The 15,357-nt window shown below is 53.8% G+C and overlaps 1 protein-coding gene across 1 annotated transcript; it reads left to right on the top strand.

The window, feature by feature from the left end:
- The first annotated feature begins 3,703 nt into the window (after positions 1 to 3,703).
- On the top strand, positions 3,704 to 13,224 carry GPD1 (glycerol-3-phosphate dehydrogenase 1). The gene is made up of 8 exons (XM_050925687.1): positions 3,704 to 3,809; positions 4,527 to 4,704; positions 6,252 to 6,392; positions 7,066 to 7,204; positions 10,371 to 10,483; positions 10,873 to 11,106; positions 11,558 to 11,664; positions 12,855 to 13,224. The coding sequence occupies exons 1-8, from the start codon at positions 3,715 to 3,717 to the stop codon at positions 12,949 to 12,951; spliced, it is 1,104 nt and encodes a 367-aa protein (XP_050781644.1). The 5' UTR covers positions 3,704 to 3,714; the 3' UTR covers positions 12,952 to 13,224.
- Positions 13,225 to 15,357: the final 2,133 nt, after the last annotated feature.

Raw genomic sequence — 15,357 nt, 5'->3', positions numbered from 1 at the left:
TCTCTTCATTAGTGATGTGGTTGAAGTAGGAGATGCCCAGGATTTTACGGAAGTATCTCATCTCTGCATCTTCTGTTCAAGTTCTGCCGTAAGGGTCCATGTCTCGGACGCATACAGAAAAATGGAGATGACCAGTGTGTGCAGCAGTTTCCGTTTGGATTCCAGGGAGATGTTCTTATTCTTCCAAATTGACTTTAGCTTTGCCACTGCTGCTGCTGTTTGCGCCATTCTTGCCCGAATTTCTGCCTTGGATCCTTCATCAGTGACGATTGCCTCCAAATACTTGAACTGTTTCTCTGTCTCCAGCTCTTGTCCATTGACAGGGATATGTGAGCTGATACCATCATGTTTGTTTGTAATCAGCTTGGTTTTCTCTGCACTGATTTCCATGCCGTATTTTGCAGAGGTGTCATCCAATCATTTCACAAGGTTGGCAAGCTCATCTTCGCTGCCTGCCAGGCCACCAATGTCATCAGCGAACCGAAGCTTTGAGATTGTTCGCCTTGTAATGGTGACTGTGCATATGTGATCTTCTAGGGAGTCAGTCATTACGCACTCCAAGTAGATGTTGAACAGTGTGGGCAAAAGAAGGCAGCCTTGCTGGACTCCCAACAGTGGTGCAAAACCGCTCTCCTATTGCGCCATTGATGAGAACTGCACTGTTGGCCTTGGCATACAGTTGTTTAATGGTAAGAATAAGCTTACAACCAACATTGTACTTCTTCGTGGCTGCCCAGAGAGCTTTGTGCCGCTCTCTGTCAAATGCCTTCTTGAAGTCAACAAAGATGTGGTAGATGTCCTGCTGGTATTGTAAGTACTTCTCATATAGAACACGAAGGTTGAAAATCTGTTCTGTGGTACTTCCAGCACAAAAGCCAGCCTATTCTTCAGCAATGATATTCTCTGCTTGTGGCTTCAGTCTGTTCAATATGACTTTCAACATCGCTTTGCTGGGATGGCTAATTAAGTTTATGGTCCAGTAATTTTGACACAATTGCAGGTTGCCTTTCTTTGGCAGAGTGATGATTAGTGACTGTGTCCACATGGAGGGCCACTCACCAGTCTGCCAGATCTTGTTGCAGATCTTGGTGACTACATCTATTACTGTTTCTCCTCCAAATGTCATCAGTTTGGTTGGGATGTTGTCAATACTTGTAGCCTTTCCATTCTTGAGTGATTTCACAGCTGTATCCATTTCTTCACATAGTATTGGAAAGTCCTCCTCCTCCTCTGTTGAATCTGGGCTGTCTAAGACACTAGGATGTCCAGTTGGCTGGAGGTTGTATAGATCAGAGCAGTAGTTTGTCCACTTATTGATGATGTCCCTTTCTTCTGTAAGACTGTTCCCTTCTTTGTCTTGAATTGCATCAGCTTTGGTCCATCTTTCCTTTGTCAGAACTTTTACAACCTGGAAGTCTCATTTGCTATTTTATTATTGATATACTCTTCAATTTTAGAGCATTGTTTTTCATCCATACCTCCTTGGCCACCTTCATTCCTTTCTTGATCTTTCTGCCAATCGCTCTGTATTTATCGGCTTCCTCAGTGCTGTTCTTGTCTCTCTCAAGTTCTCTTCTGATGTCACACATTTGTAGTATTTCATTTGTGACGCATGGTTTTGGTCTGGTCTGGTCTGTCCCTGAACCATATGGCTTTCAACCAGCATTTCTCAAATTGGGGGTCCTGACCCAAAAGGGAGTTGTGGGGGGGGTCACAAGGTTATTGGAGGGGGGGGGGTTTGCTATACTGCTACCCTTCTGTGCTGCTGCTGGTGGCAGTGTTTCATTCAGAGCTGGATGGCCAGAGAGTGGTAGCTGCTAACTGAGGGCCCATCTCTGCAGGCAGTAGCGCACAAGTAAAGATGGCAATACCATACTTGTCATCCTTACTTCTGCACTGCTGCTGGCAGTGGCTCTGCCGTCAGAGCTGGGCTCCTGGCCAGCAATTGCCACTCTCCAGCTGCCAAGCTCCAAAGGCAGCACTGCCACCAGCAGCAGCGCAGAAGTAAGGGTAGCAGTACTGCAAACCCCCCCTCCCCCACACACACACCCTTTTGGGTCAGGACCCCTACAATTACAACACTGTGAAACTTCAGATTTAAATAGCTGAAATCACAGACTTTGTGATTTTTTAAATTCTATGTGAAATTGACAAAAATGGAACATGAATTTGGTAGGGCCCTAATTATTTATATTGAATTTTATAAAACTACCTAAAAAGCCATGGAATTGGCGTTACAGACAGACAAGGTCGATGAGATATTTATTGTACCATCCTCTGTTGGTGTGAGAGAGAAGCTTTTCAGCTTACACAGGGCTCTTCAGGTCTAGGTCTCCAGAATTTGTTTGGGCTACCAACAGGCTCCAGCTGAGTGCCAGACCTGAAGAAGAGCTCTGTGTAAGCTCGAAACTCTCTCTTTCTCTCACCAACAGAAGATGGTCCAGTAAAAGATAGTTTCACCCTCCTTGTCTTGCTAATAGCCGGGACTGACACTGCATATGTGGATTTGGCATGACACATGAAAATGATCGCTCTCACTGCTGCTAGGAAACTGCAGTTAACTAAAATTGTCTGAGCAGTACACATTTGCATTACAGGTTATATAGGGCTTTAGAGAGAATCCCCACATCTTCCTGTAAGGGAGAGATCATACCTGGCTACAGGTTAGGGAAACTGCCTTGCCCAAAGGCAACCTTTCTATATCTCAAACATTTATGAATGGCAGCACTGGGCTTAGTGTAAATTTCTTGTATCCAAGTCCTGTCCTCAGCCCAATTCTCAGAGTCAGTATGTTGATCCCTTCCAGCAAAGTATAAATGTTTGATGAAGAAAATGTAAATGGGCATGTGGTTTATTGGTCAGAGCGAGGAAGTCAAAACTGTGAGGTCCTCTTCCTGGTTCTGCCACCTGGGACCTTGGGTGCAAGTTACTTCACTTTGATAAAGGAAAAATGATCCTCAGGCTTGAGAGAAACAACTGTTTTTATTATTTATTTTTTAAAAGGGGAGAAAGGTAACAGTATTCCTGTCTCTGAGCCCTAGCAGCTTTGTTCTCAGATGCCTCATTGGGCATGTTGACACTGAGGCCTGCAGGCTGCCTCAGCTATCAAAGCCCATGTGCTTCTAATTCACCCTCCCAGGCCTCTGCCCCAAGTAGCTCACCGGTAACCTTGCACTGCTTTTCAGCCTTATTTATTAGCTTGCCTTGGGGCAACTGTCAGTCTCTGGGCTTTAAAATGAAATGTTCTAACCTACAATGGCCTTTGTTGTCCCTCTGCATCCCTAGCGCATTTGCTGGCTCCAGGATCAGCCTTGTGCTCTGAAGGGCAAAACCCTGCTGCCTCCACAGTTTGTCCCTTCAGTGTAAATGCTGTGCTGCTCTCTGACATGTTCGCGGCTTTGGCTCTGAGGCGCTGATAATTTGTGCCACTAAAGTGAATCAGCAGCAGCAGAGATTGAGCCAGGCTTTGCTGTGACTGGCTTGTGCTACCTGGGCCCCCATCAGTAACGATCCTCCCTGCTCGTCTCCCATAGCCCTCGAAGCGCTTTGCGGAGGTGAGAAAGGGGCAGAGCTGGGGAAGATCAAGGTGTCTTGAGGGGGAAGGGAATGACCCTCCTGTCCCTTCTGCTGTGTCTCCACTGCCAGGCGGGAGGCGTGGCTTGCGGCCCCTGGGGGCGTGGTTCCCGGGCTAGGGGCGGGCGGGGCCCACCCTGCATGGAGGGGGCGTTATATGCCCCCCGTCCTGGGGGTGCGGCGCAGTCGCCGACCATGAGCGGCCGGAAAGTCTGTGTCGTGGGCTCCGGGAACTGGTGAGCGTCCCCCGCGGGCCGCGTCCCCTGCAGCCCGCCTGCCCCGGGGCAGCGCCCCGGCTCCTGCCGCCCATGGAGCCAAGTCCCGGAGCCTGGCTTGATGCGGCCGTAGGCGAAGCCGGGATTCCCGTCCGGGGCGGGGGGTCCCGGTGCCGCCGCCTGGCCGGAGTCGGAGGCTTTGCGCCCCGCTGCAGCTGCCTCGGAGCCCGAGCTCTGCCCCGCCGGAGCCTGCCTGTCCCCTCTGCTCTGCCCTGCGCAGCTCCGTCTGCTGCGTGCCCCTGCCCTGCTGCCCCTGGGCTCGGGGTTATCCCCCACACAGCCAGCGGCCCCGGCCCATGCCGTGCCCCCAAGTGTCCTTAGCCCTGGTAACCCCCGGCTCCTTTGGCCTCTTCCTTTGACACCCCCCCAGCAGTTGATCTGTGGGTGCCCTGTGACCATGCTGGGGGCTCTGGGACCAGTACCCAGCGAGACTGCCAGCCCTCCCCACTACCAGGTTTCCTTCCAGGCATGGAAAAGACTCAGGGCAGGTGAGTGGCATCCAGTCCCCTTTCTGTGACCATGGCCAAAGCAGGGGGCCTTGCTCTGCGAGGGCCATGTGGGAGAGAGCCCGCTCAGAGATTCTGCTGCTTAGGACCCATTGCCCCTTCCAGTGCCTGACTAGGCTCCCCCTCTGTGACCCCCGCCCCCCCATGCATCTGCCTCCTCTGCTCTCTGCAGGGGCTCAGCCATCGCCAAGATCGTGGGCAGCAATGCCGCCAAGCTGGAGCAGTTTGAGACCACAGTGAACATGTGGGTATTTGAGGAGGAGGTGGGTGGGAAGAAGCTCACGGAAATCATCAACACGCAACATGAGAACGTCAAATACCTGCCAGGGCACAAGCTGCCACCCAATGTGGTGAGTCCAATATTTTTGGGGGGTTGGGGCAAGGTTGAGCAGAAGCTATTTCACCAGTGGGCAGGCTCTGTAGTCACATCAGGCATAGGCTGGGGAGATGCACAGAAGGTTCCTGGTGTTTCACTAGCACCTTTCGCTCCAAAGCACATGGGCTGTGGTGTTGCAGCCACTTCTGGCCTGGAGGGCAGCAACTGAGCATTGCACAACACTGCATTTGAGCAAAGTCCTGATGAGCAGCGAGTCTCAGGTTCCAAAGCTGCCTGGATCTCCCATTCGGCTCCCTGGGAAGCACAAACTAATCCTGTTGGAAAGAAGTGATTCCATGCCTGATGCTTAGACTGCTAAGCCATCCCTTTCCACTGCCCAAAGCACATGCCAGCCTGTACCCCAGGAACATCTTCATGGGCCACTGAAATGCAGTCAGTGCTGGGGTGGGACCCAGCAGCTTTTCACCAGCACCTAACAATGTCACATGACCTCACAAGCTAGGAAGAGGCAGAGGCATGTCTCCTGTTGAAACTGCTGAGAGGATTTTTTTTCGAGGGGGGGAGAACTTGGGAGCAAATGCTTCCCTCTCCCTCCACACCACTGCAGAGCCCTGAAATGCAGCTGTGGATAGAGGAGCGGGCTGGTTTCTCTCCCAGCAGAGTGAAGATCAAGGAGGGCAAGGCCTGTTTTCAAAGGCTTGTCTCCTTGGTGATGGAGGTAATAAATATCTGCTCCAGAGTCAGCTAACTGATCTGGGTCCCTGAGGCCAGGACACGGAGGGAATGGCTTGTGCAACTGCTGTGGGGATGGCTTCTGTGCTTAGTTACTCATTCATGCAGTGAGCTTGCCCTGTGCGCCCTGCACTGTGGCCCCTGGCTGCTCTTACTCCATGGAGCCCCCCTCCCCTCCCTGCTGTTTGGCTGACTCCCTGCTTCTCACCCACGGTGCTCGCTCTACCGCAACCTTGACTGAGGCAAAGGGCACCCTAGTCACTCCTCACACCATACTGGATGGGAATGGCGTTGCATGTCTGGTTGTGCTTAAGGGTGTCAGCCCTGCAAAGAGCCCCCTTCTCTCCAAGGGTCTGTGGTGTTTTAGGGGCAGCAACCTCCATTACAGAACCATGTGCCAGCATGGAAGCGGGGTTAAACCCAACTAAGACCCCTCAGATAGGTGTGTGATCTCCCCATCCATCAGCCTCATCTCCTGTCCCCACCCCAACCTCCCTGGCCTCTTGGGTGGCCTCTTCCTGTCCGGGACATGGGGCTGAGCCTTCCTCCAGGTGATGCTCTGCCATCTTCAAGCCCCAGCTGCCTCACTGGACCCTGCCCCAAAGACCCTGCTTGAACTCCGGGCTTGAGGGGAGAAACTCACGTGGCTCCTGCCTTCAGGTGGGCCATGTACTTGGAGAACATGCCTCCACGGGGAGCCTCTGGCAGCCCCCATTTCCCACCACATTACCTAGTAATGCCCAGGGTTTTACAGGCCCCTCTTGGCACTAGGTAGCGGCTTAGTGACAATGGACACAACTCCTTGGTGATGAGCTCATTCCCCTGCAGGTGGCGGTGCCAGACCTGCTGAAGGCCTCAACTGGGGCAGACATCCTCATCTTTGTGGTGCCCCACCAGTTCATCGGCAAACTCTGTGAGCAGCTCAAAGACCATGTGAAGAAGGAGACCATCGGGGTATCGCTCATCAAGGTGTGAGCGGGGGAGCAGCATCTAGATGTTGAGCCTGGCTCACTGGGGCGGGGGGCTCTGCACACTGGCTGGCAGGGCACGAGCTGGGTGGTAGCAGGAGGGGGCCAGGTCTTTAGGTGGACAAGGAGCAGGGTGATAGCAGGAGGGGGCCAGATCTCAATTAATTAATTAAACAAGTCTGTAGGTGGACATGGCACTGGTGTGGGGGGGAAGAGTGTAAGGGATTTTTCACCTGGAAACTGGGTTTCATGGGTAGAGCAGGCATGTTCAGGTCATGGCATGGAGGGTAGAGCAGCAAGCAGAGTAACTCAGAAGGAATAGGAGCAGGGTACTCTGTGTGTGTGTGTGTGTGTGTGTGTGCGTGTGTGTGTGTGTGAGAGAGAGAGAATACTGCTGTGGCATTGGGGGAGGGTGTGTGGGATGAAGGGAGACTATGGGGGTGGGCCTTGGGATTGGTGGAGGGATAATAGAGCTGGGGCATGGGGGTTAGGGCACTATGATCACTAACAGAGCTCATCAGGTGGGTGACCGAGGCATGATGGTGGGCCACGGGCCAGACTTTAATGCAGATGAGGCACAGGGGACACAGAGTGCAATGCAACTGAGGGAGCTTGGGAGTTACCGGGCATCCAACACCCTGGGGGAATAACCACTGCTCCCGGTTGCATCGCAGGGGGTGGATGAGGGCCCAGAGGGGCTGAAGCTGATCTCACACGTTATCCATGAATGGCTGGGCATCGAGATGAGCGTCCTGATGGGGGCCAATATTGCCAACGAAGTGGCAGAGGAGAAGTTCTGCGAAACGACCATTGGTAATGAGCCACCCCCGCCACTCCCCCTGTTGCCCTGTCAGCCTGGAGCTGGGGAGGGGGCAGGGTTACAAGGGGTTCAAATACCCCACCCTACTCAGGGGCCCTGCCGGTCTTCCCTCCCAGGGCAGGGGTCCTGCCTGCTGCCTACTCCAGGTACAGGGCTTGGGGTGGGGGTAGGGAGGGCACCTTAGCAGGTGTCAGATGCTTAGTTGGGTGGTGGTAGAAAAATGACTCTTCCTCCCACACCCATCCCTGCACCGTCGGGGGGGGGAGTGCTCTTTGAGCATCAGCCAGTTTCACCAGCATGACTGTATGTGTGGGCCTGTTGGCTACACAGAGCCCAGCTCCATGGTGTGTGAGGAGCTGGCTGGGGTCATGTCATCCCTGGGCATTGGTGCTAGAACCCTCATCGCAGGTCCAGTGTCAGGCCCTTTAGTCCTGGTGCTGGAGACAGACATCTGCTGGGTTCCAGCTCTCTGGATTTTCTGGCTTTGCGCCACAGGCAAGGGGGACAAGCCTCATGATGCCGAGGGGGCTGGACCCCTAGAGGGAAAACTGAGCAGAGGCCTTGTGGCACCATGTTAAGGGACCTTTTGGTGACACTCTCCCAGTCTTATATTATCAGTAGGGCAGCTGGAAACCTCAGCTGATGACAGGCCATGTGTATGGCCTGTTTGTTAAACATAGAAAGCAGCCAAGATCAACAGAATGACTGGCTGGCTTGAGCAGCTCTTCTGTTCATGAGAGTCAAAGGTGGCTTTGGCTTTAAAAGCAGACGAGACACTGCAAGGGGGGGGGTGGGGGCTAGAACGTTGTAAACCCATCATGCTCTTAGTCCTAATCACGGTGGTGCCTAGCAGCCAAAGCCCCCTTGTACTGGATGCTACACAACTACACAGACGGTATCAATCCAAGAACTGGCAGGACTGAGGCCCTTTTTCATGGCATGGGTGCATGTCAGTTATAGCCTGGTGGATACACCAGAGAGGCTTGGAATTGGTCAGGTCTCCTGGGAAGTATTTTGGGGTTATTACTTTATCAATCTAGCAGTGCAGCCTGAATGTGGCACTTTCCAGCCATGCGTAGCAGCCATGTCCTTGTCCACTCAGGCAAAATGCAGGCAGCAGAGGAGCAGTGTTGCAGCATGAAAACTAAGAGGCTGAGCTGGGATGGGTCTTATACCATGTTACCTTCATGGATTTGTATTAATTTAGGGCAAAAATTTCAAACCTGGATGCTTGGAGTCAGGGTCTTTGAGCCCTGCACTGGCCTGGCTTTCAGGGGGACCAAGCCCCGTTGAAGGCAATCGGTGCTGCTGACTATGGACCCAGGTCCTGCCCATGCCTAAATGTTGGTGTAGGAGCCTGGCCCCATGTCTGAAAATCACAGCCTCTCCTGGTCCATTATTAAAGTGGGCACTGTCCCTCTGGGACACTCCTCCAGTCCTGGGTCTTTGCCTGCTACTAGCTATGTTTTATAGTGACAGCTCTTCCCTCTGGCTTATTTGCTGTGTTCAGAGTCTCCACCCCTGCTGAATGTGTTGTTTTAATTACTAAGAAATATACCTCACTCATACAGACCAGAGCTGGTGAGCCCCGTTTATAACAGCTCCCTCTACTCACCCTGCATTTGTATACTGCCCAGCACTAGGGACCCCCTCCCCCAGAGCCGGAGAGGCAGCGTGAGGGTTACGGTCATACAAATACCAAGCATCCGGTCAGGGCACAATTGTTTCCTGCAGCATCTGTCACACTGTATTAAGAGCAGCTTGGGGCCAACTGCCGTTATGGCTGTAGAGATCAAAGCCTCTATTGCGCGTTCCTGGGGAGCTGTGGGAGGATTAGAGCGGAGAAGCAGCGACCCAGTGCAGGTGCTTAGCCCCTTGGGGGGGTCTGTCATGTGTGTGTTCGTGTTTGTTGCCCCCGCAAGGAGCTGAGTGACTCACACATAAAGGTGGCATTAAGTCAACTCACCAGCAGGCAGGGAAAGCCAAGCCTGCGTTGTCCCTAATTAGGTTTCATCATGTTAAAGTCACACCAGACGTGCTCTGGGTAAAGGTGCCTTATTAAGTCAAAATTGTGATTCTGCCTCCAGTTGAATTAGCAGCAGGGCTCTGCAACTGCTTCACGTTCCAGTAACACTCGTCAGGCCACTATGAGGGTAAGAATTGAAGCCTGGAGCAGAGAGACAAGGGGCGTAGGTTGGGGCGGGGCGGGCAGCATTGGGGGTTTTGTAATGTCAAACAGCCAGGCTGTGGTTCCCTTTATCACTGCAACAGCTGATGGCTCCATGCTCCTTGCTGCTGTCAGCTCTTGACAGACCATCTGTCTCCCATGATATCCCAAGGCCACCAAGGCTAACAACTGAGCCAGTTTGTGTTTGTCCAGCATCCATGCAGGAGTGCTTTAGCAGGCTTATTGCTCCTTGCCTGATGATGCTTTCCTAGGTCAATACGCTGAGGCCTTTCCTGTCTGCGTATGTTCCGGGGCGCTGGATGAAATTCAAAGGGACCCCGCTGGGGTTGGCGCGCTCTGCCTGTTGGCCTGGCAAAGCTTGGGTTTAATTTATATTTGGAGGGTAGGGCTCAGGTGCTGTCCTTCTGCACCATCCACTCCGCCAGTCTCAGAGCACTTCACAAGCATTAAGCCCCCCCCCCCACTCCCTTTGCACCCCACAGAGGTCACTGTTGTTCCCACTGTGTGTCAGTTCCCTCATCTGGCTGTGACTATGATGTGTCAAACTGGGTTGCTGGGAACGGAAACCAGGAGTCCTGGCTGTTAGGCCCTGCATTTAGCTGATCAGGGTGAGATGCCATGTGTAGCAGCTGGAGTTGTGTTCCTGTATTAATGCTGTGTCCTGGAGGAGAGAATCCTCCAGAAAAGGCACCTCTGCTTCCTTTTGCCAGTAGGACCCTGGAGTCCTTTTGTGGGGCCTAGGCGCAGGGGCTGGACCGTCCATGTGCCATCTCTGCTGCCCTAGTGTCAATAAAACCAGATCCCTCCCCACTGCTCTGCAAGGCCCCAGCTCTAACACCTGGCAAGAGGGGCAGAGCTGCCAGGAGTGTGGAGGCATGAGTTCATCTCCCTTATTGGGCAGGTTGGAGGTGGGCACAATCCTTCTCCAGGGTCTCTGCCAGTAACGCTGCCCCCCAACACACACCCTTTAGGCTGCAAGAACCTGGAGCATGGGCAAATCTTGAAGGAGCTGATGCAGACGCGCAACTTCCGGATCACCGTGGTACCAGAGGCTGACACTGTGGAGATCTGCGGGGCCCTCAAGGTGCACGAAAGGGCAGGGCATTGGGTTAGCAACGGGCCTGGCATGCCATCTCTGCAGGGCATTCAGGGAGGCTAAATGGAGAGGCCCAAGTTGACTTTGGCTGGGTCACCACTCACACAAAACATCATGGGAGCAATGGGGAGGCCTCAGTGTTACACCAAGTCCAGCAGCTTGCCCATGCTGAGGCAAGTGGACACAGTAGGAAGGATGCCACCGAGGTCTCCCATCCAGGTGCTGGCCTGATCCAGCCCTGCTTAGTTGACAGGCTCTGAGCAGGAGGAGCAGGTATGGGCCCTCAGGGAGGTGCCTTGATGTGCCAGGAACACGCAGACACTGACAGAGAGTGATCTCTGCTGGTAACAGGCCCCTGTGGGCTGTTGTCCCCATAGAACGTTGTAGCTGTAGGGGCTGGTTTCTGTGATGGCCTGAGCTTTGGGGACAACACCAAGGCAGCTGTGATTCGCCTCGGGCTGATGGAGATGATCACCTTTGCCAAGCTCTTCTGCAAAGGCCCTGTCACCTCGTCCACCTTCCTGGAGAGCTGTGGGATCGCCGACCTTATCACCACCTGCTATGGTGGCAGGAACCGCAGGGTGGCCGAGGCTTTTGCCAGGACTGGGAAGGTGCGTGCCAGGGTGGGGAATGTTGGTGGCATCATGGACCTGAGCAGTCTGGTTTTTCGTGGGGGAGGAGGAATGGAGCTGGGCAGTAAATGGGCTGTAGCAAGAGAGGCCCTGTCCTGGTGGGTCAGAACCTGGTGGCCTAACTTCCTTAATGAATCAGATCAGCACTCACTATCCCTGCTGCATTGGCTCAGCCAGTGCTGGACGCTGCAGAGGAAGGTGCAACCCCTCCACACCCATAACTGGCCAGAGCTCTGCCCTGACACAGTCCTAGTGCACAGCTGTGAGCCCATAGGTCAGATCCAGGCAGCTGCTGCTCTCTGCAGCCCATTTGGTCCTCCCCTGTGATGAGGCCTTCTGACTTGGGGAAGAAAGGACAGGCTGGGGGTCGGCGGCTGCAGGTGAATGGGCCCAGCTCACCTTGCGGTTGGGTTATATTTGGCTTGTTTAGTCCATTGAGCAGTTGGAGAAGGAGATGCTGAATGGACAGAAGCTGCAGGGTCCCCAGACGGCTGCCGAGCTGAACCACATCCTCAAACAGAAGAACCTGGCAGAGAAGTGAGTGCTGTTGCCCCTCCCCTCGGCTTTGCCCATGGTCTCCCTTGGAGCCCACCTACGAGCAGGTTGGGCTCTCTGGCACAGCCCAAGCCTTAGCTCTGCACCCACATTTGTAGCAGAGGTGGACCTGCCTCAGAGCCTGGATTGTCTGCCCCAGAGATCACAGTCCTTGGTGGAGACAGAGGGTCAATCTGCTAACTCCAGTGAAATCCCAGCCAACCACTCGTTAGGAAGCTGGATGGTGACAGCAACTCATTTTTCGTTAGCTGATCTGGAGCTTTGTCCCTGCGTCAGTGTCTCTCTTGTTGCCACTATCTCTTTTGGAGTTCACCTTTCTGAGGCTCCTTGGCCGCAGTGTTGTCGGGCAGTGTCTGCCATTGTCACCAGCTCCTGCCTTCTAGTCTGGTTCCTCATTTATGAGTTGCCTGGGTAGGTGCCTGGTGCATGTGAGGACAAGCCTGCGTTGGGCTGGCACATCATCTGCTCTGCATGCTGGATTGCAAAACTGCACCCTCTTTGTCTGATGTGGGGACAGGAGCTCCAGTCTCCTCCAACCACTCCAGCCATGGTGGTTAATAAGAGCGGGTGATGCTGCTTTTCTCACATGTCAAGCCAGGTAGAACTGCTAAACCCAGAAGAGACCATCTGCCAAGGTTCTGACTCCTGCCTGTATAAAGCCAGTACATGTACCTGTGCAGATCTTGTAAGCTAAGCAGGGCCATCTTGGCTCAGCACTTGGAGGGGAGATATGTGGGAAAACCAATGTGTTATATTTCTGATTCAGTAGGAGACATTTCCCCCCCCCGGATTGGTGTTTAGCCCAATGTCTAGCAGAGGGGTGGCGGGTGCTGTGCTGCAGGAGGTGTCACCTGTTGAATGAAGCACCAAATGTCTGTGGTTGTTAAGCTTTTGTGTCACTGAGTGTTAGTGCGCTAATGTCAGGATGGGGGCTGTGCTCTATCAATGGCAGGTGTGTTCGGCCTCTGTGTACTCTCTCTAGTCTCGGCTGGATACACTAGCCTTCATTTCCTGCCCCAAACTGCTGTGTGCTGCTAAGCAAAAGATGTCGGGTGCAGGGATCCCTATTTGTCCTGCAGCTAATGCTCCAGATGTTGAAATTCTGTATGTATAGAGATGGATTTGCCATCATCAGTGCTGCGTACCGTGTCACTTTGTCCATCGGCCCATAGGTTCCCCCTCTTCACTGCTGTGTATCAGATTTGCTACGAGGACAAACCCGTCGCTGAATTCATCAAGTGCCTCCAGAACCATCCTGCCCACATGTAACTAGGCCCTGTCCACTGAACCGCTGGGACGAGGAGAGCCACTGGTGCAGCATGAGCTTTCATGTACAGAGACACTGGATCCTCCATGAGCCATGGCAGACCATGGGTAAGGTAGGGGGAGGGGCTCTTCCATGGCCCTGGGACTGGCTAGCCCTCTGCCTGTCGATGCTTTCTTGATTCTATATGGAAGCACCAAATTAAACTCCCTCCTTTTCTGGGGCATCTAAAATTTGCTGGTCCCCAGGATATCCTCCTTGGGGAGGACATGGCCTCAGTGATGCACCTGGTCCTCTTTATGTGCGGCTCTTCTGGGCTTCCTTTGTGAGTTGTCTGTAGATGAAGCATGTGGAGGCTGCCTTGGCTGTGAGGACAGTCTACTTTTGCGCGCTGCATCCCTGACAGGGGACTGCTTGGCAGGGCAAACGTCCTTTGTTGTCTGCTGCAGTGGTACCTTGTCACTATTTTTTTTAGCTTACCTTCCTCGTGGCGGACACCTGCCAGATTTTATCTGTCCACAGCCAAACTCTTCATGATTTTAAAAGGGATCAACAATCCCCCTTTTTATAATCAGCCCCAGGGCATAGGGAGCACTCGCACATGAAACCCTGCTCCACAAAGTCTCTTCCAGTGCCTTGGTTCTAGCCTAGCCTTGACCGCCACAGTGCCAGGACCCCATCAAGCTGGTGAGGATAATGTCTTATTTTTGTGCCAGGGTAACTCCACAGATGTCAAAAGGCAGCTTCCCAGGGCTGTGTCCACTGCAGACTAAAGGAATTTCTTTGGCCTTTTATTCTGCAGCTCAAAGCAAACTCCATTGGATACACAAATTCCTGAATCCTCCCCTGTGACTGTTGCGTCATTCTGCCTCACAACTCCCTGTTGTGTCCCATGTAGCTTTTCCTCCCTTCTGGGCTTTGTGCAGCTCCTGTCTGGCTATTGCAACCAGGGACTCAAGTCCCTGAATCAGAACTGCAACAGGCTCCCCTACCTGGGTGGGTTGCTGGCTGTGAATCTTGTTAGCATTGCACCTTCCTGAGCAATTGGGCCAAGCTGCTTTTAATCAAGAAATGGGCTGGACCTGGGCAGCCTCCTGGCCCCAGAGCAGCTGGAGTCTGTGCCTCAGGCCTGTCTCTGCTTTTACTTGTGTGCCTTGGAGACTGCAGTCTTCCTGGTGTTCCTCTCATTTGTGCCTGTGGGCTCTTGTCAGGCCCAGCTGGGGAGGCTGAAACTGTCCACTATAATGGGGGCCATCAGGTGTCAACGAGCTGCATTTCCCTGGAGTAACCCCTGACCTGGAGGGTGTGTGAGGGGGGGAGGGGAGCCATTTACCAGCACAAAGGGGACTTGAGGTCCCTGTTGACTTTCAGTGGGCATCAGGCACCTGACTGCCCTATATGCCTTTGAAAATGGCCCCTCGGTAGCAAACCTGTTACAAGCCTGTCTGAACCCTGTTACAAAGCCGGATAATTCCTTGCTACAGCTTCACAAGGTTGTGGCCTCCCAGTGCCCCAGGCTGGGCTCATGGATGTAAGTGAGCAAAATGCTCCTCTCCCCCCCACCCCCAACCAAGCACTGGACTTGCCTGGTGTTCCGAGTGGCTGAACATGAAAGTACTTCGATTGTGATAGTTTACTTAAAATAATATATGGACGGGGGGAAAAAAAAAAAAACCTCAGCCCCCAGTTTCTGCAACTTCATTCCGTTTTTGCTGGTGCTGGCTAGACCTAGGGCCGGTGCGAGGCCAGACTAGTGCATCCCGCACAGTCCCATCTGGCCTTAAACGCTCTGTGCTGTACCCCAGAGGGAAGGCATAGAGCTCATAGGGGAGGCAGGGCTGGCTGCAGGGTCTGGTTTCTAACTGGTACCCTGGCCGACTGCTGTGATTGCACGTCAGCTGCTGGATGGGATGGACCCAAAGGAGCTGGGGCAATTGAGATCTTGCTGCCTGGAAGTGATTGGGCAGAGTACCAGGATCCTGTTTCTGATTCTCTCCATAAGTGGGACCCATGGGTGGGGAGCAGGGCCGGCGCTACCATTTAGGCAGCCTAGGCAATTGCCTAGGGCGCCAGAATAAATGGTGGGCGCCGTTTTGCCGGAGGGGGCAGCAGGCAGCGCCAGTGGAGCTGCCGCAGTCATGGCTGCGGACGGTCGGCTGCCCGCGCGGCTCCGGTGGACCTCCCGCAGGCACGACTGCAGCAGCTCCACCGGAGCCACGGAGCACCAGACCCTCCACAGGCACCACTGCGGCAGCTCCAGCGGAGCCGCGGGACCAGCGCGCGGGGCAGCGAAATTGCCATCCGCCTAGGGCGCTCAAACCCCTAGCGCCTGGTGAGGAGGGAGACTAGGGCTGGGACCCTGCAGTAAGAAGCATGTGCAGCTGTAACCCCAGAGCCTGTTCTCCCAGGCT

This window comes from Gopherus flavomarginatus, chromosome 16, assembly GCF_025201925.1.
Source record: "Gopherus flavomarginatus isolate rGopFla2 chromosome 16, rGopFla2.mat.asm, whole genome shotgun sequence".
Taxonomy (NCBI): Eukaryota; Metazoa; Chordata; order Testudines; family Testudinidae; genus Gopherus; species Gopherus flavomarginatus.
Note: the sequence above shows the minus strand (reverse complement) of the source record. Positions and strands in the feature narration are given on the sequence as shown.

What these genes read in the sequence shown, in the direction of transcription:
- GPD1 (XM_050925687.1), top strand. Translation starts at nt 3,715, where the DNA reads ATGGAGGGGGCGTTATATGCCCCCCGTCCTGGGGGTGCGGCGCAGTCG. An exon ending in GTCGTGGGCTCCGGGAACTG is followed by an intron (nt 3,810 to 4,526) that starts GTGAGCGTCCCC and finishes TGCTCTCTGCAG; the next exon opens with GGGCTCAGCCATCGCCAAGA. An exon ending in TCGGGGTATCGCTCATCAAG is followed by an intron (nt 6,393 to 7,065) that starts GTGTGAGCGGGG and finishes GTTGCATCGCAG; the next exon opens with GGGGTGGATGAGGGCCCAGA.